We start from the raw sequence: 26,943 nt of genomic DNA on the forward strand, positions 1-26,943 counted from the left end.
TAGATCCAAGTAAACTTGTGGGTCTCTTTGGGCATGCTCTAAGCCTAACCCTTTCTTAATATTTAATTGAAGCAAACTAAAAATCAATGAAGGAAAGATTATCTTTCTGTGAAGACTGAGTCATGGTGGCACAGTAGTTAGAATTGCAGGCTACTTCTGCTAACTGCCAAATGCCAGATGTTTGGCAGTTCGAGTCTTACCGGCTCAAGGTTGACCCATCCTTCCATCCTTCCAAGGTCAGTAAAATGAGGACCCAGATTGTTGGGGGCAATATGCTGACTCTGTAAACCTCTTAGAGAGGGCTATAAAGCACTATCAAGTGGTATATAAGTACTATTGCTAATATAATTTACAAAAATGGTACACCATGGCTAATAAAACAGAAAGGGTAATTGGAAAAGATTAGAATGTGTATGATCACATTAAAATCCTTCCCTTCTTCCTAAAGGTTATTTACACGATCAGTTTATCAGTCTCACTATATTTTGCGCTTCAAACATTAGGGCAAAAATCAGTCATGTTCAGACTGTAGGAAAAAACATTGTTCTAAGCAGGAAGGAGATTTAGCTGTAGATACAACCCATGTCTGATTTACTAACCAAATTCCTTTGGGAATGTAAATTTGGCCCACGGTCTCTTTACAAAGTCCCAACTTGCTCGTTTTTGGGCCCACCATATGTTTTTGGTCACAAGTGAGTTCCATAATCACACACATATTTTCAAATGCATTTTACTTCCTCTCTCTGTGTGTGTGTGCGTGTGTGTAAGATGTTGATTAATAACTTAGTAAACCCGCCTGTGCAAATTTATCTGTTGTTGAGCAAAGTGTTTTGGAAATGAATTTTTTTCATCAGTGGTGGGCCACAGTTTCTATTAGAAGAGGATACAGCCTAAAGCCATCCATCAGTATTGTGACTCTCATACATCTTTTATACCTCTTTAAATTGCACAATTCTGTTAGGCATCAGTCCCTTCTTTAGAATACAGTGACTTTAAAAATATATTCATTCATTTATTTAAAATATTCATCTCTTCAGACGACTCTGGGCAGCTTCCAAATAAAATAATTAATTAATTAAGTTTTGCTGCTCTTATTTCAAGTTCTAATCAGAATCTAATCAAGTTTTAAACATCAATACTGGATTTTTGGTTGTCTTTACCCTTTTATTTGGAGTGGCTGTTTCAAATTGTTTCCCAAGAAGATCCTGTCTAATGCTGATCAGGATTTTAATTTATTTTGAGCAGAATGTTTATATGTTTTACAGTTCTTGAAGCCAGACAAACTGATTTATTCTTGGAAAAGCGCTGAAAGTAATGTATATTATAAACATGGATGTTACATGCTCAGGCAAACAGTATAGTCAATATTTAGCATTACTGCAAACTCTGAATAGCAAATAAAAAATATTCAAGTTTTATATGCTCATAAGAGAAGATATATTGAGTAAACAGGGAAAAGAAGGGATAAGGGAAAGAGAATGGAATGATTAGAATTTTGCAAATATTTGGTTGTAGATTCCACTTGAATATATTTTCTTTAAATATATTATGATTTCAAAGATAGAAATATAATTTTCAATCATTATGAGAAAACTCTTTCACTGATATCTTTCAACTTCCTGACGACAGTTAAATTTCTGCAATATATGAATAATTGGGAATACATATGTCCTTAATCCCTCATTTTGTGAAATTGAACAGTTTGGAATCCAATGTGACAGAAATCATATAATATATATATATATATATACACATATGATCCTTACTGTTTTTTCTTGGCATCTATTATTTTTGATTAAAACTTATTTGCAATAAAAGACAAAAATAATAAATTCCATACAGTCAAGGGAAAAATAGGAAAGTAACAAATAATTAAAATGGGTTTTTTGGAGAAAACAAAAGTTTTTGGTTTTTTACTCAGGTATCACCTAAGAGGAAACATGTAATCTTTTTGTCTTATCATGCATGATTATGAGTCAGAAAATGATTTATTGGTTCAATGCAACATGTGGTGTACCAGGGGCAAACCAGAAGCTTTGTGAAACTTTTCATTTCTATCACGGAAGATGAGCAAAATTGATTCTGGATTGGACCAATCTGAAATCTTCTAAAACAGACAAAGGCAAAGTGTATTATGGTGGGCAAAAGTAAAGGCTGTCCCATGAGATGAACTAAGGATACTTGGTAAGTATTTTGCATGAGAGAATTGTCTTCCAAATAGACCCACGGCATATCAAACAGGAATTTTGTAAACAAAAATCCAACTGAATGTCAGTGTCAAAGTCCAAATGTTTCAAATTTAACCATTTTTTTCCTGGGTAAGAGTCAAAATAGTAAATAATAGAGGGAGATAAAATATCATATTTTTCGAACAATAAGACGCTCCAGACTATAAGACACACCTAGCTTTTGGGGAGGAAAACAAGAAAAAAAATATCTGCCTCTGCCTCCCAGCAATTTGCCTCCTTGCAGCAAACAGCAAACAGCCTGGTCAGCTTCAGCACAGCCTGATTTAGCACAAGCAGCTGATTGGAGGTTGGATCAACGATCAACTGTTCCAGGCTGCAGGGATCGCCACCACCCATCATTGCTGTCACCATCCATCATCACCACCCATCGCCACCTCTGTGCACCCCATGTTCAGTCTTTGCATGTCCAGTGTTTGGCCTCCATGTGTCCCATTTTTGGCCTCTGTGCATCCCATTTTTGGCCATTCCAGGTGGCAGGGATTGCTACCACCGCCACCTATTACCACTGAATGTGCTAAATCAGGTTATACTGAAGCTGACCACACAGTTGGCTGTTTGTTGCAAGGAGGAAAATTGCTGGGAGGCATAGACCGAAGGGTGGGGGCTGGTGGGTAGTCAGGGTTTGGCAACATTCGCTCTATAAGACAAACAGACATTTCCTTCCACTTTTTTTGGGGGGGGGGAGGGGAGTGTGTCTTATAGACCAAAAAATATGGTAGTAAATTTTTAAAAAATAGATTGGCCAAGATCTCTTTTTTTAAATGTAGGCATGTAGTTGTTTTCAGCTACAGCATGGAGACCTAGGTATTATCAGAGAGGTGTTAACTTAATGAAGGATTTTAGCAGACATAATTACATATGAGTCTACAAAGGAGTTAGACCAGTAATGGGATTTGGGTAATGAGAGTAGCAAATCTATCCTCCATATAAGAGGCACTGAATGACCTTGACTCTAAAGACTTTTATGTCTACTGGGATATGGTTATTTTCACTCTGATGTGCAAAATGAAAGATAGCTTTTCAAAGCCTGTGGGCTTAAACAGGAATGACCCTAAGTACTTTTGTTTATTTACTAGACAACCTGTCACCCTTTAGGTCATCCTTTCAGAGATATTTCCTAACCAGATTCCTCAATGTCTTCAACAGCAGTGACAGAACTTCTAACATACTGCATTCACTGGGATACATTCAGAAAATGTTATCTGCCCATGTTGAAAATAGCTCATGTTGAACTGTATAGCACAAATCATGCTTATGACATTTTGCATTATGTTACAAACTGTTTTATGATAATGTTTATATCATAAATATTTATAACATTTGCCAATTTTCAATTCCACAAGAGCAATTGCTCCTAGATCTTGGATGAATTCTGTCAGTTAGCCCATTTGAAGTTCCTAACGTTTTGACTTATGGTACACCATTTTTCCCAGTTAAAAATTATAGCCTCATACATACATACATACATACATACATACATACATACATACATACATACATACATACATCTATCTACCTACCTACCTATCATCTATCTCATCTATTTATCTAAGTCTGTCTTTCTCCCCTATCTAATCTATTACATCCATTCCTATCTATCTATCTATCTATCTATCTATCTATCTATCTATCTATCTATCTATCTATCTATCTATCTATCATCTTATTTGTATGGGCAGCATACAGTGCTTGATTAGAAAATTATAAATGTATAAAATATTCACACTAAAAATAACTATTAAAAATAACACAAAACAGGACACAATGATACTAACCACAATAAGGAAACCATCACAAAATCTTCTAAGTTCCTTGAGACTCCCATGCCAGATAACATAGGCAGGTTTTAAGGGATTTGTGAATGTTAAAAGGATAGAGCTAGCCTGACTTTCTGGGGGAATATTCATTCAAGTTCATTCGAGGCTTAGAAACTTATCTTAAGGTAATTAAATACACTCGTTTACTGGATGCTGAGGGAATTAATTTTCCAGGAAAGCTGGCAGTAGAAAGTTTATTTGGAGGAAGTGACTATTTAGGTTTTTATTATTGTAGCGATGACGAGTTCCTCTTCTCTGCAATACTAGGCAGGAACACAAAGGCCATTTTATCAGCTCATAATTTACCATTATCCTGACAAAAATCAGAGATATTCAATTTATATCATCATTACTACATCGTGGCTTTCTTTATGAATAAAAACACAGTAGTTTAAATTCATAAATTGCAATCCTGCAATTAAATACCTCTGCACATCAGCAGGCATTGTATGTGTTCATATGTACCAGATGTCTACTTTAATTTAAACATTACAATGAAATAATTTTCTATGGCAGTTGACATTTTCTTTCTACTGAACTGCTAGCTATTTTTTAAAAAATAAGAATCCAATATCTGTGCAGTAATATTTTTAATGCATCTTGCAGAGTTTCTCTCCCCAATTCTGTTTTGCTTTTACATAAAGCCACTGGGAGAGATCATTCACTGACATGGGATTACGTATCATCAGTATGCTGCTGCTGCTATTTATACATATATGTCCAACCCCCAGTCAGGTGATGTTATCTCAATTCTGTCCCAATATTGGGAGGCCATGGGAATCACAAAGGGGGTCTGGTTCAACCTGGCAAATCTTCGTGGTTTTGAGTTTGGCCCACTCCATTTCTCCACATCCATTTCTGGGATTTTTTTCATCCTTGGCTCCAGATAGGATTATACTTCCCTACTGAATGTTATACTTAATTTGGAGGTTGTCCTGAGTTGCGGCTCCTGTTGGAAAGCAGGTGGCAGTTGTGGCTAGAAGGACCTTTATAACACTTTTGTGGGTTTCTTTTTATGAATCAGTTGCACCTGTTTCTGGATTGGGAATATCTGTTCGCGGTTACTCATGCTTTAGTCATTTCCTGGTTGAATTTTTGCAGTACATTCTACATGGGGCTGCTCTTGAAGACCATCTGAAAACTACAGCTGGTCCAGGATGTGCCTCAGTGCACCCAGAAAACATTGTAACTTTTCAGCTACACTGCCTCTCAGTAAGCTTCTGGGGTGCAATTCATGGATTGATTCTTTTCCTGTGCATTTAGCAAAAATGGTAGATTAGCAGTAATAAATGAATAAGTAGATAAAGAAATAGTCTTGTATTGATGTAGTATGGTATCTGTTTTTGTTATTCTTTATTTTCTTTTTATTATATCAGTCAGAGTCACAAATTGTGACAGGGCTGGTTTATGTTGATGTAAATAAAAATGAATTGTCAGAATTTTTAGCTTTATTGCCCAAGGATGTTGGAATAACTTTATTACCAGTTTACTACTTGGTAATCTTTTTACCTAATGATATAAAAAAAACATCCTGTTTGTTTTAAATATTAGATGGTGCATGTTCTTCATAAGTGCCTGCTTATCTCATAGGAGTGCTGGAAAGTGATCAAGTGCTAACTTGAGAGATATCTTTTTGTTTAGTTATGGAGAGGTTTGGGATAAACAAAAACTGAATTGTGATCTGGTCTGGTCCTGTTTTAGAATGTTTAAAAATTATTTGTATTTGTTTATTAAATGTGTGTGCTTCCTGACTACCAACAACTCCCATATATAATTTTGAATATATCTTAAGTTTGTAATCAATTATTTCATTGCTTTTATTTTATTATTGTGTTCAATGATAGTATTTTGTTAGTGAAGAAAAAAAATGCTGGTTAGGAACAGTATGGATAAATAAATAAATCCATCACACACACACACACACACACACACACACACTCACCTACACACATTGCAAATATGCCTATTAGCTTTAGTTATGGGAGACTAGAAAATCGAAAAGACTTGGGGAAAAAAGTCATGTTGGCGTATAGTTCCTATATATTGTCCTTAGGCACAGTCATTCAATTTTGACAGTAAGATAAACTCCTCCTTGTCTTTTATAGTACTCTAGTGTTAGTTCATAACACTGTACCTTATTAATCTTGGACATGTTCAGATGACATATACTGTTAGGCTTCAAGGCTACATAGATATCACCATTCAATAATTTGCACTAAGAATTATATACAGTCAATGCTAGACTCTTCCTCTATTCCCAGAAGCCAGGAATAGCCTAAAAACAACTAATTTTATATTCACATTCCTCCTACATGCTTAAAAAAAAGTGACAGGCAGAGCGGCAAATTTAACACTCAATCTTCTGCAACCAGCAGTAATATCCAATTACTTATAGTGGCTGTGAATTTTAAATTTCTTCCAGAATGTCTTTTTCCAGCTTACTAATTATGATCTTGACAGTATTAAGGCAGGGAAGTTGTAGATCAAATGTCAATAATTAGTTCACGGTACTCTTTCATCGATTACTGTATTAGGATTATTCAACTGTCTTTCCGTAAATATTGAAAATAGCAATACTGCCTCTATCTGAAAAATAGATTTATATAATATCATCAACTTGATATTATGTCAAATCTGTTAGGTCAACACTTTGAAAACTGAAGTTCTGGTTGAAGATGAGTAATAAACTGAGTGCAAAATTAAGTTAGAAACCCATGAGGGCATAATAGACCCATGGATGATGTTACTACACATTTAATGATTAGGTGAAGAAATAACATCATGTTTTCCCTAAAAAGGAGAAAACATGGAAGGTAAACTCATATGGTCTTTTTGTTCAAATCAGTGATGAATGAAAATGCTAATGTTTGCAAAAAAAATGAATGAAAAATAAAAATATCTGCAAACCATGCCATATATATACATGTTTGTATATGCAATTTCTTTTACCCCCTGTCTTATAACGATGACTTTGGATGGTCTACAAGAATTAAAACCAAAATAACAATCCAAATAACAATTGTTCAAGATCACAAAAAATAATGAGATTCCAATTTAAAATACCAATAGGAGCAAAGCTCGTGTAACCTTTCAGCATTCATACAAGACCTGTTCTTCATAAAAAGTAATGCCGAGGATAAACTTTATGAAGGGCAATAGTCTTACAATGATTTAGAGAGATTGCCTTTGAAAAATGCCAAGATGAAGTGAACGGAAGGACATTTACAAAATCCTGTGCTGTTCTGCCAAAGGAGGGTGCCTGAACAAAACTGACGAGAAATTATTATAGAGAAGAGAAGCCATCTGAAACACCAGACATCCCAAATTCAGTATTAACTGACATAATATAATTAAAAAGGAATGAATGACATAAAAATCCTGCTGTATTCTGCACTTCAAGTAAATCATAGCGCAATTACAGAACTCCTGCTTAAGGCTCCTCCAGTGCAGCTTAGAGAGATTCAGTATTTTGAATAACTAAAAGCTTATAATTGGATGAAACCTCAAATATAAATTCATCCCATCCAAATCAGGAAATCCTGACAGATTACCAGCTAGACTTTTTAAAAACTCTGGCAAATGAGAACTCGAAACACGTTGTTCCATAAATTAATAACTTGCACCATCAGGAAGTTGTGTTTTAATCCTTCCTTCCTTCCTTCCTTCCTTCCTTCCTTCCTTCCTTCCTTCCTTCCTTCCTTCCTTCCTTCCTTTCCTCCCTCCCTCCCTAATCTTGACCCTTCTTTCTTTTTCTTTTTTCACCTTCCTATTCTCGAACTCTTTGGGAAGTTCCCAAAGAGGCAATTAGTCTTGAGTCCTGGTGACTACTTGGAGGTTTTTTTTTTAAAGCAGGATTGTGAGAAGTAGTGTGCATTTGCCTTTTATTTAGCATTGAGGAGAGTGACTGGCCCAAAATTACCCAGTTGGCTTCATGTCTAAGGCAGGATAAGAACTCATGGCCTCCCAATTTCAAGCTGGGAGCTTTAACCAAACTGTTCTCAAGTTTGTATCATAAATTTCATTAATTATATAACAACACTGTGCAACTTAAAGATAGCTATATTATTTTATCTTAAAATCATGTACAGTAAGTATACTTAACACCTAACAAAAAAGACCAGGTATATCCCAGTCTTCAGAAAGAAGAAAAAAAAATAAGCAGCCACCAATTGTCAGCTTTTTAGGAATATTTTATAAGATTGACAGAATATATCATTGAACAATCTGTTTCATATCCATTCTTCTGCTTCAGGACAAGCCCACACTTTCCACTTTCTGTACTGTACTTTTTCACATTTCTGCAAACCTCCCCCATATCTATTTTTGTGTGTTTCTTATTGTTTACTTATGTGAACCTGATCTCCTGAACAGGTTTGATTCATTTAATCAAAAGACTTAATTCTAAGCAATGTAATTATTATCAAGATAAAGGTAACCAGTAACAACAAATAGCATCGCAAGGTGCAATGATTCTAGGAATCTGAAGGTGTTCGTTTGTTTTCAAGATCAGGTTTCAATGTTTATACTATGACTGTTTGCTTTTTGATCACTATTAACCGAGAAAAGAAAATAATCAGAAGTTCTGAAGGGGTCTCGCTTTTCCACCGTTCAACAAAGTTTCTTCTAGAACAGATATTTTCTCTATTACTATAGAATTCCTAATTCGAAATAGAACATGCCCTCCGAACATCCATCCTGCACACATAAAGGTTATTTACTTTTCGATGATACTAAAAACAATAGATTGATTCAGCAACATTTAGGTGAATGTCAAAAAAAGCAATAGTTACTTTATAATTCTTAGAGATCGATATTTCAATTATATGCACTGCTGAAGGTGCAGGCTGATGGACACCATCAAGCATTTTGGCACAAAATGTGGAAAGGTTTAGCATTTAACAATCATGACGTGTTTGTCCTCTGTCTCTTTCCAAATTATTTTTTTTTTAATTTTTTTTTTTTTTTTTTTTTTTTTTTAATATTTTTTTTTTTATTTTTTTTTTTTATTTTTTATTTTAAATTTTTTTAATTTTTTTTAATTTAATTTTTTAATTTTTATTTTTTAATTTTTTTTTTTTTTTTTTTTTATTTTTTTTTTTTTTTTTTTTTTTTTTTTTTTTTTTTTTTTTTTTTTTTTTTTTTTTTTATTTTTTTTTTTTTTTTTTAAATTTTTTTTAAATTTTAATTTTTTTTTTTTATTTTTTTTTTTTTTTTTTTTTTTTTTTTTTTTTTTTTTTTTTTTTTTTTTTTTTTTTTTTTTTTTTTTTTTTTTTTTTTTTTTTTTTTTTTTTTTTTTTTTTTTTTTTTTTTTTTTTTTTTATTTTTTTTTTTTTTTTTTAATTTTTTTTTTTTTTTTTTTTTTTTTTTTAAATAAATTTTTTTTTTATCACGGTTCTAGAGATATATTCAAGTTATGAAAGAAGTACATTCCAGGTAGTGAATAAAATAATAAAGAACATTATAAGAAAAATGTGTTAGAATAAAGCCTTTTCACCAAAATCTATAAATTTAAATATTGTTTCCTTTAAGTGTTATATGCTTTCTATAATATTTATAAATAGTATCGTCATTCAATAGACTTAAGGATACCAATGAACTTGAAGCAACAAAGGGAAAAAAAGAAACAGTTATATATTTTAAATACTTAAAAACAAAGCCAAGATTAATATTAGATTGCAATCTCCTACAGCTCAAAAGAACTGTTCATCCTGTATACTAATGAATAAATTTCAGGAAAGGTAATTTTGGAAATTAGTTAATGGATATAAACTACTGTAATCTGTCACATCAAAATTCTCTGTCAATGGTTTTGCCACACAAGCCATAACAATAAAAAGCCTATTGTATTTATATTTTCTATATGTCAACTACATATTTACAGAGTAATACAGAAATAAATATGCAATTATATATTCACAAAATTTGTAAATCAAGAATAAATTCACAAAAGCAATATATCTAAGGATCAAATATTGTGATTCTTACCCAGATTATACCACATATCCCGAATCTCAAAACCAATTTGTCTTCTCATATCACCATACCTAGAGAAAGTACAAATTTTTATTAAAATTCTTTTAATACTTTTTATTAAAATTCTTTAATATTTTTAATAGTTTTGATAGGGGTTAACTCCCTGTCAAAACAAGTAGCATTTAGAACTAAATTTCATTTTATAACTTTGAATAATGTCAGGTTTCTCAATTTGTTAAGTAATATTTCCACTGTTAAGAACAGGAAAAATATAAGCAAACAATACATTGACATTCATAAACCATACAGAAAGAAAATTATTTAAATAATTAATAAATAAAAATTTTCTAAATTCATGCATCCCAGATCCTACTGTAACATCTGTATTTCACAACTTTTCTTAAAGGGAAAAAGAATTCCAGTGGGTACTGATTTTTCTGTAAACATTTCTCCTGTGGATTTTCACGGGCATATTGCATAACTGATTGTGAATCTAAGGTGGCTGTGTAGATTAATGAAAGTATTTTTAATTTTTCAGTCTCTGATATCTGAATAAAATAAATTCAGTACCCTTAGGGAATATTTTATGTTTAGCTTATTTTAGCATATATGGAATGTAGAAAATGACAAACGATAAATAGCAGGAATCAAGAAGATCCAATCACATTAATTATAAAGTTATTTTTTTAAAAAGCAACCATGACATCTGCTGAGACAGTACAGTGAAATTAAATATATGGTGTCTGGAAAGCTACCAGAAAATAAACCAAAATAGAATATTATTTTATTATATGTTGCATTTAAAAAAAAGAGATGGATATACAGTGCGGCTTAAAAGTTTGTGAACCCTTTTGAAAGTTAAATATATCTGCATACATATAATCTAAAGTCTGGTAAATTCTCTTCACAAGTCCTAAAACCAGATAAAGAGAACCCAATTAAACAAATGAGTAAAAATATACTTGCTCATTTATTTAGTGAGGAAAGTTACATATTTCTGTAAGACAAAATTAAATGAACCTCAAGGCCTATAATTTATATGGAGGGGAAATTAAATTCAGGTGAACACATCCTTTGTTTTCAGCTTTTGGCTGTCTCGGACTAAGTGATGGATGACTATCCATAACCTTAAACATACAGATGACATCTAGAGCACTGGTTCTAAAACTAGGGGTAATTATGCCCAAGGGCTTAATCTGGGCATAGCCTGTCGGTAAGAGAGCAATTTGTAATTGTTAGTTTGTGAATCTGGAATCTAGTGGAACTGCTCCTGCCAAAACACTGGTATAAAACAACCAAATCTGGTTTGTTGGGGAAATGACATTCGACGATGGAAAAAATAATTTGGGACAAACGGTTTCAAAATATAGATCTCAAGTTTCAGTTGAGTAATGGTAATGAGTATTACAGAAAAATTGCACGATGGTTTTTAACATGTTTTGGGAATAATTAGAAAATGAAAAGTTGATGATGTCTCCTAGAAGATATGCTTCTGGGGAAATAAGAATATAAATATTGTAGTAAGATCAATTAGTATAAAAATACTGATGAAAAAAAATCTGAAAAACAACAGGTAAATCATAAAATGGTCAAAAGTGCCTTTTCCCATTAGTTTAGGGACCTTTAATTTCCTGGGCTCAAAATTCAGAATGAAAATAGTCTATCATCAGATATCCTGGTATTTATACATTGTAGAAACCCTCAAGGTGTTCAGCATTTACATGAAATCTCTGAATAAGATCACTCAACATATTGTTATCTACAGCAGATATGTACATTAGAGCTTATGTATTCTCTACATGTATTCTCTAAACCCCATGCATTAATATGAACTATATATCAAACCTCTTTTTTTGGTAACTGAAACCACTAGTGCAGTAGGAAGACGTAGTTACTGATAATAATGACTAAGCAAGGTATTTATACTGAATACCTATTTTACTTTAATTGTATTTTGTTTTTTAAAAAGGCATGGTAGCCTCAATTTGTCAAACCAGAAAGTTAAGGCATAATGGGTGAGGTTTTGCACTGATTGTCGGGTTCTGGGTCTAATTCAAAGTGTGGGTTATCACCTGCAAAGCCCTAGCACTGGGTTATATCGGGATTCACTTTGATTTGAGAAACATTCTCTGTGATTGTCTCAAACAATGACACTACCCCCTTGCTTCTAATATTCTGGAAAGCCCCAGGATCTCTTCTTTTTAAGCACTTGCTTGAACTGAGAATGAGTTAGTAACCATTTTAGTTATGGTTCAAAAAGGTCCATCTACGGGTTGTATTCTCCCCTGAGTCCCTATTTGAGGAAGGTGGGTGATTCAGAAATGCGATAAATACATTTTTAAAACTTTCCTTTTTACAGCCCTGTACTCCCTTAACTCAGGGTAGAGTTGGGCGACTGGGTGTTTATTGGCCAGATGCCCTTCCTGATGCCACATGGAGTTCACAGCAGATATTTTTTCTTTGTGCCCTAGGAGACAAACATCTGCCGCTACCTAGGATTGAACTCTCAACTTTTGGAGTGGGAGGTGAGCATCTTCATCACTAGGCCACCATGCCATTCAGACAAACAGACAGACAGACAGCATTGTGTGTGAAATGGGTAAATCTCTTACAGGAGAAAAAAGTATAGAGCTACTTTTCATTGAGAACTAGTAAAGTTCCTCATTTGGACTTTGATAACTTTGATGTTATGTTTCAAGTATTTATTTATACAACTCGATTGATATTATAAAGATTAATAATGCTAAAACTGATATTTTATACCAACAGAATCTAATACATTTCCTATAAAACATATTGGCATTTTATGCTTACGGAGAGAAAAAAGTTCAAAATAAAACTTTGAATTTTAATTTTAAATCAATAAGAGCATTTGATATTGAATATAGTGTTGATTTAAATCACAATGATGTAGTATAGGTGTTTTCCACATAAGCATATATACATTTTGCTTTAACCACATTCTTTTATTGATTTCCATACAATTTAACTTTAATTCATTGCTTATAGACATCTGCTTTTAATACTTTCTTATTCTTAGTTGTAAATATAATCATTTGCAAATATCCAATTATTTATCAAATAATCACTCATTTATCACTTTCAAACAAATAACCACTTATTTATTTATTTAGGTATTGCAAGCCATCTTATTATACCAGTCTTCTCTAATTCCTGTATTGTACTAGAAATGTTTATTAACAAAATAATTCTGTGTGGGAGTTTATATAACCCAAATGCAATGATTTGAGGAAGATAACTAGGACACTATAAACAATTCAAATTAAACCAAATAATTTGTTCTGTTTGATTTTAGAAGACAACACTGCAATCTACATAATTTACATTTTATGGCATAAGCTTTAATTAAACTAATTCAGGTCAAATACATGGATCATGACCCTGAGCTTGAACCAGAATCATAGGAAGAAATCTCATTCAGAATTAAACCAGAACAAGGTAAGCATTTTGATTTTCAATCTGAGTGTCGCCGTATTTTCTCCGCTATAAGCACTTTCTGTACATATTCTATTTGTTGTAGACTCTTTACTATAATTTACAGACCTGCTTTTATTTTTATGCACACATAAACACACCTGCCAACTGTTCTCAATTGGCTGAGAAAGTCAGGGCAGTGGAAATCATTCTATTTGAAAAAAATCATCATAACACATCCAGACATGGCAACATGACAAAGCATAGCAACAGAGAGGACTGGAAGTGTACTCAGGAGCCAAGTTAGTTGGACTCCGTGGCACAATGATGAAACCTGGACTCTCTTATTGTAAGTCTCTAGGCAGAGAGAAAAGAATTGGAAGAAACCAAGTGGGGCACTTTGAGGGCCTTGATACAGAGAGGCTAGTTTTGCTATAAACCCAAACCATGTCAGGTCAGCTGCTAGAGCTGGCATATTGATATTACAGTATATGAAGAACACTAGTTCAGGGATTTTTATTTTTAATGGATGCCAAGATATTGTTAATAAGGCCAAAATTAAGAAATTACAATAACAAGAAGAAAACATAGAGATTAATACTCTACCAGTACCAAGCAGATTGAGTGAAAAACTATATATTATTAGCCTATGATTATAAGGTGGCTGAATATGTCAACTTAAGCATTGGTGTTTATGTGTTGGAAAGGGGCACACCAGAAGAAAGGATCCCGATTTCCTGAGAGGATAAAAGATCTTGACTATTTATTTATGTATTTATTACATTGATATGCAATCTCATTGCCAAGTTTTATATATGTGTGTGTGTGTGTGTGTGTGTGTATACATACACACACACACACACACACACACACACACACACACATGGAACTTTGAATAAAAACAGCTATGCAGTATGGGGGTTCTTAGAAATGTTTAGGAATCAAATGCATCTTGTATTTGAAACCGGAAATGATTTTTAGCTTCTGTGTGCATTTACTTTACTTGCTTGTTACTTAGTAAAATAAAAATTTCCCACTGAATTTTGATTTAGTGATTAAAGCTATGTGGTAAAATATACTGAGGAAACCTCCTATGTTTAGAAAAGAAATAAGGAGGGGAAAACAGCATGCTGACAGCTGAGCATCAACTCCCTGAAGCTGTCATCTTAGCGACTGGCAGGAAATGAAGGCTGCCATCTGTGACTGAGAGGCTAGGAGAGTTCTCTAAATAAAACAGGTACTGGATATGAGGATAAGTACCTTGAATGTCTTGCTATATTCTAAGTTTGGGTAGAAACTGATGTGTAATCTAGAAGGTTAACGAGAACAGTAATGTTTGTAACAATCTCTCTTATCCAGGAGAGTACTGTATTTTTAATCTATTTAAGTATTCTAATCATAAGTCTTGTTAATTTAAAATAGTATGTTATTTTCAAATTTATACATTTACCTTTTGCTGAAACAAAAATCTAAGCAAAACCATTATGGAACTATATTCGCACATTCTACAGACCATTTAAACACATACATGCTTGCATTTTCTCGATCCAATCTTCAGAAATCAGCGATAGAGCTGGGAACATCGAAACTAGTTACTTGCTTGATATGTGACTGTCCATTCGTCTTTCTGAATATCTATCTACTTTGTGCAGTTTGTATAAAGCCACAAATGGCAGAACACATAATGGCAGAACACCTAAGGGAATTGTTCACAAAGAATTTTGCTTATGTGGAATGTGGAAACAGCAAAATTGAAGCCACTGGAACAAGTCAGTTCATTCTCTCTCAAAAAAGATTGTTCCCATGAGAATTGCTTGAGGTAATGGCAGTCAAATAAAAACATGCCAGGAAAAGTTACCAGAGCAAGCTGGGGCTTGCCGAGGCTTGTTAGAAAGTATAACAGTGAACGGGAACTTGTATTTTGGTGCCATCAAACCAAATGAGGTACTTTACACAGTGGGCTTCTTGCTTCAAATTTTCTGGAATGGAAATACTGATTTGTTAAAATCTGAGCTTCATAAATGTGTGAATAAGTGAAGCTTTAAATGCAGAAAGTGACCAACAGAAGTTGTAAGCTTGAATTTGTTTCTACACAGCCTGGATTTTTGGATAAACAAAAACAGATAGGGCTTGCGGTGTTACAAAGGCCTTTGCTACATCATTCCATTTAATAACACCACTGGTTTAAGCTTAGGGGAAGGCTGCCTCGATCACAGAAAATACTAGTTCACTAGTCCAATTATTAATATCTCATTAGATTAGATTTTTACCTTTCCAAAGGTGTAACGAGCTGCATCAATGTCAATATGGAAGTTTGTAATGAATTATGAACAAGGCATTATGCAAACATGTATCTCTACAGTACTGTATGTTCATATCTCTGATGCTGGCAAATTGGCATAACTACTATAAAAATGTTTATTGTTACAAGCATATGCTTATATGCTACAAGCTGGTTGTTATCTGCAAATTCATAAACATCTTTTTATTTAACATTTTTGGTACTCTATTAGTGACAGAATTATTGCTTGGATCCAAAAACCAACCTACCTACCTACCTACATATCTATCTTATCTCAACTTTATTTTAAATAATTCAGTGAGGCACATATCTCCTCCTATTTTTCCAACAACAACTCTGTGAGGGGGCAGGATTGAGAGGGCTAGACTGAAAGAATGGATTAAACATGGATAAAGTTCCATGTTGTTCACTTCTAAAAGAAAAAAGAAGGGGAGTATAAGTCTGTATTTACAACCACTCTAAAAATCTATGAGGAGAAGAGGGACAGAGAGAGAAAGGGAAACAGTGGAAATAATATGCAACACAGTATGAATATAGACCTCGTTATATCAAAAATCTTTGTATACACAAAATCCTATTGGGAATGGAAAGACGTATTGTCTCTGTAGACATTCTTCTCCTGGAGATGTGGGCCCCCACTCTGTGGTCTTGCTTGGGGTGCATGGAGAAGCACACAGCCGTAGAGTAGGTTACTGCCCTGAAAGCCCAGCCACCACCTTTTAAATCATTTCTAACATCACTTGACTCTTTTAAAATTTTATATAATTTTAACTGGTTTAAATATTTATTTGTACATCACCCAAAGTACAAATATGAGGGAAAGGAACAATTTAAAAAATGACAAATAAAAAAGAAAATAAATAAATATTGAAATTCAATCCACTGAAATTTATATATGAGTTTTAAAACTATGAAATTTTAAATAAAATCTGTAAACTACTCCTCTAAAGCTAGAAAAAGCTTTATGACAAATGTCTGAGATTTATTCACATTAAAATTAATCTCAAAATTAGCTACAAGAACTTTTATTATATGTGTTTTGTTGCAAGTTTTACAAAACTATTTTATAAAAACTAACACAAACTTATAAAGAGTAAAAGCAGTAAATATAATGGTTTTCCATCAGTAATAAATATAGTTATTGTTTTCCTCTAATCAAAGAGTTTAATGTAGCCATCATACAAAATTTCCATTATCTACACATTATAAGTTCTTTAATATTATAGCAATGTAAACTAATGTTAAAATGAGATTAAAATGAATAGAAAAAATAGAGGATTAAAATTGCGTTTTCTAATGGTAATTTTGGAGCATTTTGATCCCATTGATATGACGTAAGGTAAATGTTTGCTTTATACTTTAATTTTGAGTCCTAGCTTGATGCTAAAAATATGATAAATACTTGAATCATAGTTTCAAATTTAATCTTTCAACTTACTATGATTACTTGTCAACCTGTCTTGAGTTTTCTGAGCATTTCAAGTAATATTATGCTAATAAACTTTCAAGTTCCTATTCATGATTTTTATCTGACATATAACTTACTTGTTAAGTATTTTGCATCTTTTAGCACTTGAAAAATTTTCCAGTTGTAATGACTCTTGGGTAAGAAAAGCAACAGCAAGATGAAAATAGTTGTTCCAAAGCTGAAAATTGCAAAAAATGTGAAAACTGTCAACATTTTCATACTGAAATATATTGATACAGGTAAGTTAGCAAAGATGTAATTTATATTGTGCATATTAATATAGTGTATATATTAAGAAAACATCAAGCTATTGGATGTTTATTAATAGAATCTTTGTGTATTGTTGCATTGGGGGAGTTCCATGCTGGAGGTGGCTGCTAGATTGATGATAGACTCTACCTCCCCACTTGCTCTCTGCTCTCTACCTGTCCATCTTTTGTTATCAACTTTTGTTTGGTTTACACTTCTGTTCATTTCTTCCTTTAGGACACAGAGTGGTTCCACAGCAGGATAGGCAACAAATAAATTTAACAAATAAATATTTATTAAAGAAATGTGCTTGTCTAGACATACTGAAATCAAGTAAAACAGAAAAGGAATTTGTATTTATTTATATTATATTGAAAATGAAAAAAAAAACCTCTTTAAAAATCTTCTTTAATATAGTTTGAGAGTCTCCCAAAAGAAGAGAGGTGTTCTTTATTGTTCTATTGAATATTAAGGGAATAAAATCATATAGCACACAAGGTTGAAGATTATATTTTAAGTGTGTTTTTTGAGAAAAATTTGGCTTTGGAAACATTATTCAATGGAGTATCTGAACAAATTATATTACATAAAACAAGCTGTCAGGATTCCAGCAATTGTCCTAATTAAATCATGAGCCTCGAGCCAAACTTCAAAAAATTTCAAAGAATTTATTAGGAGCTACATACTGGCATGACCTGTATAAAGCCAACTCTGGCATACGTTAATTTACAGTGACCTGTGACCCTGTTTTCCCCCTCCCCCCCCCCCCATGTGTCATAAATCAGATTCTCCAATTAAGCACATTCAAGGTCTTGGTGTCATCAATCACGTTCTCCAGTTAAGGAATTTCGCAGGCAAAAGCTCCAGTAACTTAGCTACAATCTTTCTGAGATAAGGTTGGAATATGCTTCTAAATTCATTTGCCATATGCTCCTTCAGGTTCCCCCCCACCCTCTTTCTTATGGCAACTTGGAAACAGGCATGGAAATGTTTTACAAGTTGACACGTGACCTTATTTTTGCTTGATTAAAATAAAGAAATCCCAACAGGTTCCTGTATTATGAAACCAACTTGCCTTAAAAGCAATAGCAATAGCACTTAGACTTATATACCGCTTCATAGTGCTTTACAGAATAAGCGGCTTACAGAGTCAGCATATTGGCCCCCATAGTCTGGGTCCTCATTTTACCGATCTCGGAAGGATGAGTTAATCTTGAGCCAGTGAGAATTGAATTGCTGAACTCCAGCCACAGTCAGCAGCCAGCAGAAGTAGCCTGCAGTATTGCATTCTAACTACCGCACCACAATGGCTCATGGTGATGTCCTTTTGAGTTTAAATCAGTTCCTGGCTCCATTCTATACTATGATTATTACTGTTTTTAAAAAATTCAAGACTACAACCTTAAAGATCATTTTGCTAACATACAAAACTTCCAACTCTCTCTCAGTTGATGAAAATAGACAGTTTGACCCATTTGTATTTGTATTTTGTCTGGTAGAAAATATTCAACAGAATTTTCAAGAGGCAGCTGCAGATTTTTGGGATGTTTTGGCTTGCAAATCCACTTAGAGATTTTTGCACTTCATTAAATGCCTTATTCAAAAAAAAAAAAAAACCTGAGATATAGTAAATTTCTTACAAAGCCAAAAATATAGAAAATCTTGAAATAATAGCATGGAGGGGAAGGAAAAGGCAGGCTTGAAGTCTGAAGAAGAACCTGCTTATATGAACATTAATGTGGAGAAAAGACTCAATTAATGTGGAGAAAGTTATTTTGTAGGTCACAAAATAACCGTACAGTCAAATATACCTGTCTTAGAGTTAAAATGTGTAAAGATCAATGTAATATCACTAATATGCCAGTACAAAAAGATGGCAACCTGCTTTAAAAAAGAAAACCCAGCTTAGAAAAGCCAGTTAAGTTTTTCTGAAATTTGGTTTATGGTACAATAACCTTTCAGAATTTTTCTTCTTAAATAATAAATGTGAAGCAACTTTATGGAGAATAACTTGGGTGATCTCACATGCTCTCTTTATCCAGATAGGATTGAAGGAGCCAATTTACTTGTCAGCTCTCTGTCTTTTGCTACAAACATCAGCTCTACTTTTGGTAGAGCTATCTTCAATCCATCATTCTTCCCCCAAAGCAGAAATTCCTGGAGGGTGAAAGAATCAGGAGCTGAGGAAATTTGTCATACTTGCTCCAGCCACTAATGGAGCTTTGTGTATCAAATCTGATAGTATTTGAACTGGTTTTGTACTTAAATGTCTTTCCATTTGCATTTTTGTGAGCTTGTTTTCTTTAAAGACAAAATTATCCCTCTTTGTCATGTTAACTTTTTGACTTTTCTTTATTTTAGGATCCTGGGATTTCTTTTAAGTTTCTTAAATGTGGTTTTTAATCTAGTTAAAAAGTTTAGAGATGGAAAATTATTTGAATGGGACTTGTTTGGGGTGATTCTCTTTGGATTTACTGACATCTGGAAAGGAAAAAAAGCATGTTGTGACTTTGATTACAATAGACACGATATTTAAGCTTTTCTCCCTACATTCGTTTTATGTATTCTAATCTGATATCATTTAAATTGGCTTTATATTTAATTGACTTTCTATTTAAAGTGAAGAATATCTATGAGCTTAAAAAGTGAAACCACTTTTTAGATGTTGATTTGTCTACAGTTAAAGAGTTGAAATATGGAATATTGAACTGAATACATGTTAATCTAATTATCAGCAAAGAGTTAGGAATCTTTGTCATGAAAAAAGTAGGGGATTGCTTTTTTAAGGGGGATATTTTTCTACTTTTTTCTTCCTTGCTTTTTTACATGTTCTTTCTTGCTTAGTCTGTATTATCTTTTATTGTTGTAATCAAAACTTTATTATAAAAATAACTTAAATAATATGGATAACTAAAGTACAAATTGTCATTATGTCAAAAATCTGTATAAACTCTATATATCTATAATATACAATTATCAGTCTATCATAAATAATTACATACATGCCATATCTTATGCTATATATAGATAGCACATCAATGAGAATCTTTAAAAAGGGGACTACAGAAATATATATTGATAAGGTCTTTTAGAAATAAGGAAAATGATATTTGGCATATATTTTACCTGTAGCTCAAAGCTGGTTTGATCAAGAAATTTTTTGTTCAGCATATCTGCATACTGATTAATTGCTCGCAAAAAGACTCTGAAAGATCAAGAGAAAATTACATAATTACACATTTAAGACTTTAATACCTTTGTAAGTTTGGCATTCCAATTAGTTATAAATCTAAAACTGCCAGGAAAATAGATGCTATAGCAATAATTTCAAAATACGTGCAATTTTACTACTATTAAGGATACAGAATTATAAGCAGATATTTCAGAATCAATCAAGGAAATTAGCATATGAAGAATCTGATAAACAACAGGAAGCTTTTGGATGAATTCATTTCTCTTTACCATAAGATCAAGAAAGATAATCAACAATTCTACTTATGTATAAAGCAAAAAAAAAATTTGTTCCATAAAGCCACAAGTCTTCCTGTTAAGAATCAATAGCTGATGAACCGTGCTTTGAAAATTCTACCTGTCAAATGCTTTTATCTTTCTGTATAATTTATGCATAGTTTGTCAAAAAGAGTATAATTGGATAAAAACCTTCCAGAAAGGATTTGCTTTCAGCAAAAACAAATCTTACTATTCAGTAATATAATGTTAAGTATAACTCCCTGACCCTCAAATCAAAGCTTTCAGATCTCCTTCACCACCATGATGAGAAAACTGAAGTCCGGAGCCCAAAGCAAGACTGCAACAAGTGAAGAGAATAGTAGCAAGGATAGATTACACTTCTACCTCTTCCTCACTACTGCTGCGGCAGGTCTGAGTTCCCCTGAGGCGGAACGGGAGAACTAGCTACAGCCAACTTGCTGCGGCCAACTCGTCATGGCCAACTTGCTGTAGCTAACTCACCACAGCCAACTTGCCATGGCCAACTCACTGCGGGATAAGTTGCGATGGAACAATTTAACAATTCGATTTAATTATTTAAAATAAATTAACAAATATTTTAACTTTTGTCATTCACATTTCATTCTGTCCCTCCTTTTGCATCCTTTCTTTAATTATTCTATTCCGCCATCTCTTTAATATTAGTATAATTCTTGTGCCATGGCAAATTGGATGCAGTACATTGGCTGTGGCGAGTTGGCTGCAACAAATTGAGAACTCACCCCACCCACTACGGACTTCCCCTAACCTATTCAGATTCAGCAAAGCATCCATTCTGCTAAGAAGAGGTAGAAAAAGCTGACAATGCCAGTAGTAATAGAGAAGGGGGAATTGCAATAGCCTCTCCCTTTCTTTTCAAAGATCAAAGATGCAAAGTGAAAATGCCGAAACCTTTGCTTTCAAATGTTTCATCAGCAGATTGTTCAAACTGATGTTACTAACATGCCAATTAAAGTCTTGGTAAACTATCCTGATTTTTTAAAAGGTATAAATAATACAACTCCGTGACATTATCTGAAAGCATTGCAATCATAAAGGGCAGACTCTAAAATTCTTTCTGAATTATCTATCTGGTTTGTATAACAACAAATATGATAAAGAGGAACCCACATTAGAACAGAAATAATAAGCTGTTTTTTGCCTTTGCAGAGCCGGGGTGGGTGTGGCCTGCATCTGAGGCATTTGGCCCAGGGGCTGCCAGTTTGACACCCCTGCTATAGAGGAATCAAGAATCATTAGGTACATTTAAAAATTATCTCGTAGTATACTAAAACCAATATATCTATTTCTCTTCCATTTTGATTCTTTCTTTTCTGGGGCCATATTTTGATGAGGATCCTTGGTCAGACATTTTACCTTTTTTAAGAAAAAACTCCTCAGAAAGTAATATCTAAAACTAGAGAAATATATCTAAATTTAGAGAAATCTACTAAATTAAACTGTAGGTAATTTAAAAAAACATTTTTCATCTAGTTCATTATTTTTGAAAGAAGCATAATTATACATATCTACCACTGTTCAACAAAATTTTATTCCACTAATAAAAATTATTAAGATGCAAAGCTGCCATACTGAGTTGGACAATTGCTGGATTCATGCATCACTCTTAAATAAAAGCCAGCCTTGATTTGTATATACAATATCACAATAAATCAGTGCTTATAAATGACAGCTTCTTAGTCCATATAGCATACTAAGCCATGACCAAGAAATACTATTAGATAGAATATAAAGTAGCGGCACATAATAGTATAAAGTAGCATAGCATAGTCACTTCATATTAACATATTATTTCTCAACCTGAGGATGGCACATACAGAAGAAACTTACCTAAAATATAGCTATTTGAAATGGTCAGGTGGAAACTGCTATAAATCTAATCCTTTAAATATAATGACAGATGATATTCCCAAGGTCGTCTTGAGTTTACTCACATATTCCTACTTAGTAGACAACTGACTAGAGGAGAACAGCAGACTTGATATCTAATTCATAATCAGATACATTTTATACAATAACCTCAGAATGGGTGCTTTATGGCCCATAAAGTACATCTGGCCATCATAAAATGTCACATGTATCAAACATTGGCAATTGCTTGCATTTATGACCGATTGCAGATTCCCATGATCACATGGCCATGTGAATTTGTTGTTGTTGTTGTTGTTATTATTATTATTATTATTATTATTATTATTATTATTATTATTATTATTATTATTATTATTATTATTATTATTATTTTGCTAGAAACCATCAAAAAACAGTTATGCAGAATAATGGGTTCACTTTGCGACTGCCATAAAATATGATGGAAAGTGGATCCAGTCACATGGATACCTTGACTTACAACTACAATGACCAAATTTCTGGTCTCAAATGTGGGGGTAAATTGAAGACTACTGGTACAGTATAAATAAACCCATAAAGTTTGTACAATTGGGCAAGTTACAAATTGGTCAATCAATCTCATTGAGTTACTGTTTCCATTAGTATGGGGTTTGGTTGTTTAATATTTTTCTATAAAATAGCAGTCATAGGAGCAATATTCTTATATGCTTATAAATCACGTTTTTTAAGTCTCGTCTGTAAATCACCATTCTCTAAAGATGAAAAGATAAAGTTATGATACATCAATACCTGATAGACAATTTCTCCAAAACATGCACACACACACACAAAATGAAGTTTTGATTTTCATCCTGTTTCTGCCACTTTTGTTCTTGATTAAGCCCCAAAACGTAAACAAAACTCATTGCCCAGAGGAGAAATAGTTGAAAGTGAAGGGAAAAAAAAGAACTTGATCTTTTTATTCTAGCATTATCATCAAAATTATTATACAGGTGTAGAATCTGTTCTGCAACATTAGTATGAGAATACTTGTGTGGCTGACACTGCAAGAAATGAATCACTAATGCCTGGAAAAAGAAAAAAATCTTATGAAGCTTTACGTAATCTTCTGACTGAGCGATGCAAAAGCTGACATATTTTTCATATTTTAGCAGGAGGGAGAACATACTTTCTAAGAAGCAAAAAAGGGTATGTTACAGTAATTATGGAGGGAAAGTATTCCCCAGCTACTGGGGAGTTGGGTCCAGAGGTGGTATTCAGCAGGTCTCTGACCAGTTCTGGAGAACCGGTAGTGAAAATTTTGAGTAGTTCGGAGAACCAGTAGTGGAAATTTTGAGTAGTTCGGAATACCACCTGTGACTGGCCCCGTCCCCATCTATTCTCTGCCTCCCGAGTCCCAGCTGATCGGCTGGGTCTTCTTTTGTTGCCCTGCACAGGAGAATGGAGCTGGAAGGCAGGTTAGTGAGTGGTGAGAGAATGGAGACTTTACAGTATTCTTCCCCTGGAGTGGGGTGGAAATGGAGATTTTGTAGTATCCTTCCCCTGGAGTGGTGTGGGAATGGAGATATTACACTATCCTTCCCCTGTCACATCCACAAAGCCACGCCCACAAAGCCACACCACACCCACCAAGCCATGCCCACAGAACTGGTAGTAAAAAAATTTGAATCCCACCACTGGTTGGGTCCACACAGTAGTATCTTCTTTTTCAGGAAAGGACAAGTGTGCTCCTTCCTGAAGAAACTTGTAGTAGTCCAATTGTTTCATCCAGTTTCCGACTGCCAGTCCAGGGCCTATTTGGAATTGGACTGCATGAGTAGCTGGCCAGAGTGCACACATGCATAGTTCAACGTGTGCGAGCGGGGGCCCTCCCATTTGTGCATGCATGCCAGCCCACTGCTCGTGCAAGGACTGCATGCGTGCACTGGTCCACTACTCCCACGCCCCAGTTCTCCTCTCCTCCCACCAGGCCACAAAGTTTGGGAATGCCTGATCTAGACCGTTTCAGACTGGGGCATAATAATGAGGCAGCACTGATGAGCTTTGTTGGAGTTGGAACAGAGGTCAACCATTCTGGCTCTGCTTATTTTTCTCAATATCATTGATCATGGTAATTTTCTGGACCACCTATGAGATTCAGAATGGGGGAATCACAATGTTCTGTAGCACTTCTTTCTCTATAATTGGGACCATTCAGTTTTGATAGGGGATAACAGATCAAGTGAGAAACTTTGTCCTAGGTAAGGTATTTCAAAGCTTGACACTATCTGCCCTCTTGTTTAAAATCCCCCCAAAGCTGCCAAGGGAGATCACCCATCAATTTAGTATCCAGTATCATCAGATGATATCCAGATATACTGTATATCTTGGCCCCAGGCTGATCAGGTAATGCTGTAAGGTATTGCCTGTGCAGATTTAGATTTGAAAGAACAGGCTCAGTCCTGTAAGCCTAATGGCTGTGGTTGTTTAGATTGCCACATATTGAGACCTCCATGACATGATAGCAGTGTTCCGATATCTCAGGGGTTGCCACAAAGAAGGGGGAGTCAAGCTATTCTCCAAAGCATCTGAAGGTAGGAGAAGAAGCTATGGATGGAAACTAATCAAGGACAAAACCAACCTAGAATTAAGAAGAAATTTTCTGACAGTTACAACAATTAATCAGTGGAGCAACTTGCCTCCAGAAGTTGTGAATGCTGCAACACCAGAAGTTTTTAAGAAGAGATTGGAGAACCATATGTCTGAAATGGTATTGGCTTCCTGCCTAAGCAGGTGATTGAACTTGAAGACTTCCAAGGTCTCTTCCAACTGTTATTCTATTCCTATTCTATTCTATTCCCATTTTTAGGTCAGAAGGGTTGTACTTCCTCTTTCAGGGCTGGTGCACAATTTAGGAATCAGCAGTAATAGTTAATAATATAATTGCATAAGTTCATCTTTTGACAATTGTGACAACACCTGGACCAGGAGGGTTACTCACATGCTGGTTGTCCCCGAGATGCTTGTTCAGGAGGCAACTGGACTTTTTTGTTGTTGTTTTTCTTTTGAAGACATTTTGAGAAGCAAAATATCTTCAACAGAAAAAATAAAGTCTATTCTTGTTTTTTTTTCTTTTGAAGACTTTTCGCTTCTCAAAACATCTTCAAAAGAAAAAACAAGAAAGTCCAGTTGCCTCCTGAAAAAGCACCTTTGGGACAACCATGACCTGATGACTGAGAATCTCTACAGATGTCATGTGTTGGTTCCTTACATTTGCACTATCACAATGCTCTCTACATGGCACAGCCCTTGAAAGTACTTGCCCATTGCAGCTGGTCCAAAATACAGAAATATTTAATACCTTTGCTTCTTTTAATTATATCCGTAAAGCTCCATGTAAAGCTCCATGGTACAATTCAAAATGCTAGTTATTACCTATATAAATAATATAATACCTAAGTATTTGAGGGATTACCCATCCCCAGAACCTTTGGACAGATTTGATGTAGTTGATTAAACAGTGTTTAAGACCCAAAGATTATAGAAAAGCTTTCCACTAACTCAATCTGTGAATATGTGAGATGCTCTTATAAAAATAAGAATCCCAGAGCATTTAATTACGGTCATGAAAAGTTTATACACTGGGCAGGAAGTCACAGTCCAGACAGAATATGACAGAATATACTACTCTAGGTTGGCAAAAGAGTAAGATAAGCATACTGTCTCCTGCATACTGCATACTGTCTCCTGGTTGATTCAACCAATCAGCTAAATGCATATCAAGGGATTCTGGATTAGAAGAATATGGCCGTGATTTTAAAATTAGAGGAAGAAACATCAATAATCTGGATACCTTAATTCAGATCAGTAGCATTTCTGACTATTGAAAAATTTAAATTTAATTTGGATTAATATGTTGTCACTCAAGAGAAAAAAATCAATAAAACTTATAAGTCTTCTAATTTAAAATGCATACATGCATTCAGACCACACAAGAGACATAACACACAATAGTCAGGATGAAGTACTAATAGCCAAGTGCTTTCTGAGGGGTCTCTTTTCCCAAACATTCGTGACATTTATCTTTGTTATTAAAAAAACAGTAACCCT

At 34.0% G+C, this 26,943-nt stretch overlaps 1 protein-coding gene across 3 annotated transcripts in view; it reads right to left on the bottom strand.

The window, feature by feature from the left end:
• DOCK1 (dedicator of cytokinesis 1) overlaps window positions 1-26,943 on the bottom strand; it is a 414,443-nt gene that overhangs the window by 111,647 nt on the left and 275,853 nt on the right. For all 3 annotated transcript variants that reach the window (XM_087964320.1, XM_087964319.1, XM_087964318.1), the window contains exons 30-32: window positions 20,620-20,698; window positions 17,322-17,422; window positions 10,052-10,110 (exon numbers count right to left, since the gene is read on the bottom strand). In XM_087964320.1, coding sequence (XP_087820446.1) covers window positions 10,052-10,110; window positions 17,322-17,422; window positions 20,620-20,698 — 239 coding nt within the window. The remainder of the gene's footprint in view (window positions 1-10,051; window positions 10,111-17,321; window positions 17,423-20,619; window positions 20,699-26,943) is intronic.

Source organism: Notechis scutatus, chromosome 4 (assembly GCF_049901735.1).
Source record: "Notechis scutatus isolate UNSWTSFEM ecotype Mainland chromosome 4, rNotScu1.2, whole genome shotgun sequence".
In the NCBI taxonomy this organism is placed as follows: Eukaryota; Metazoa; Chordata; class Lepidosauria; order Squamata; family Elapidae; genus Notechis; species Notechis scutatus.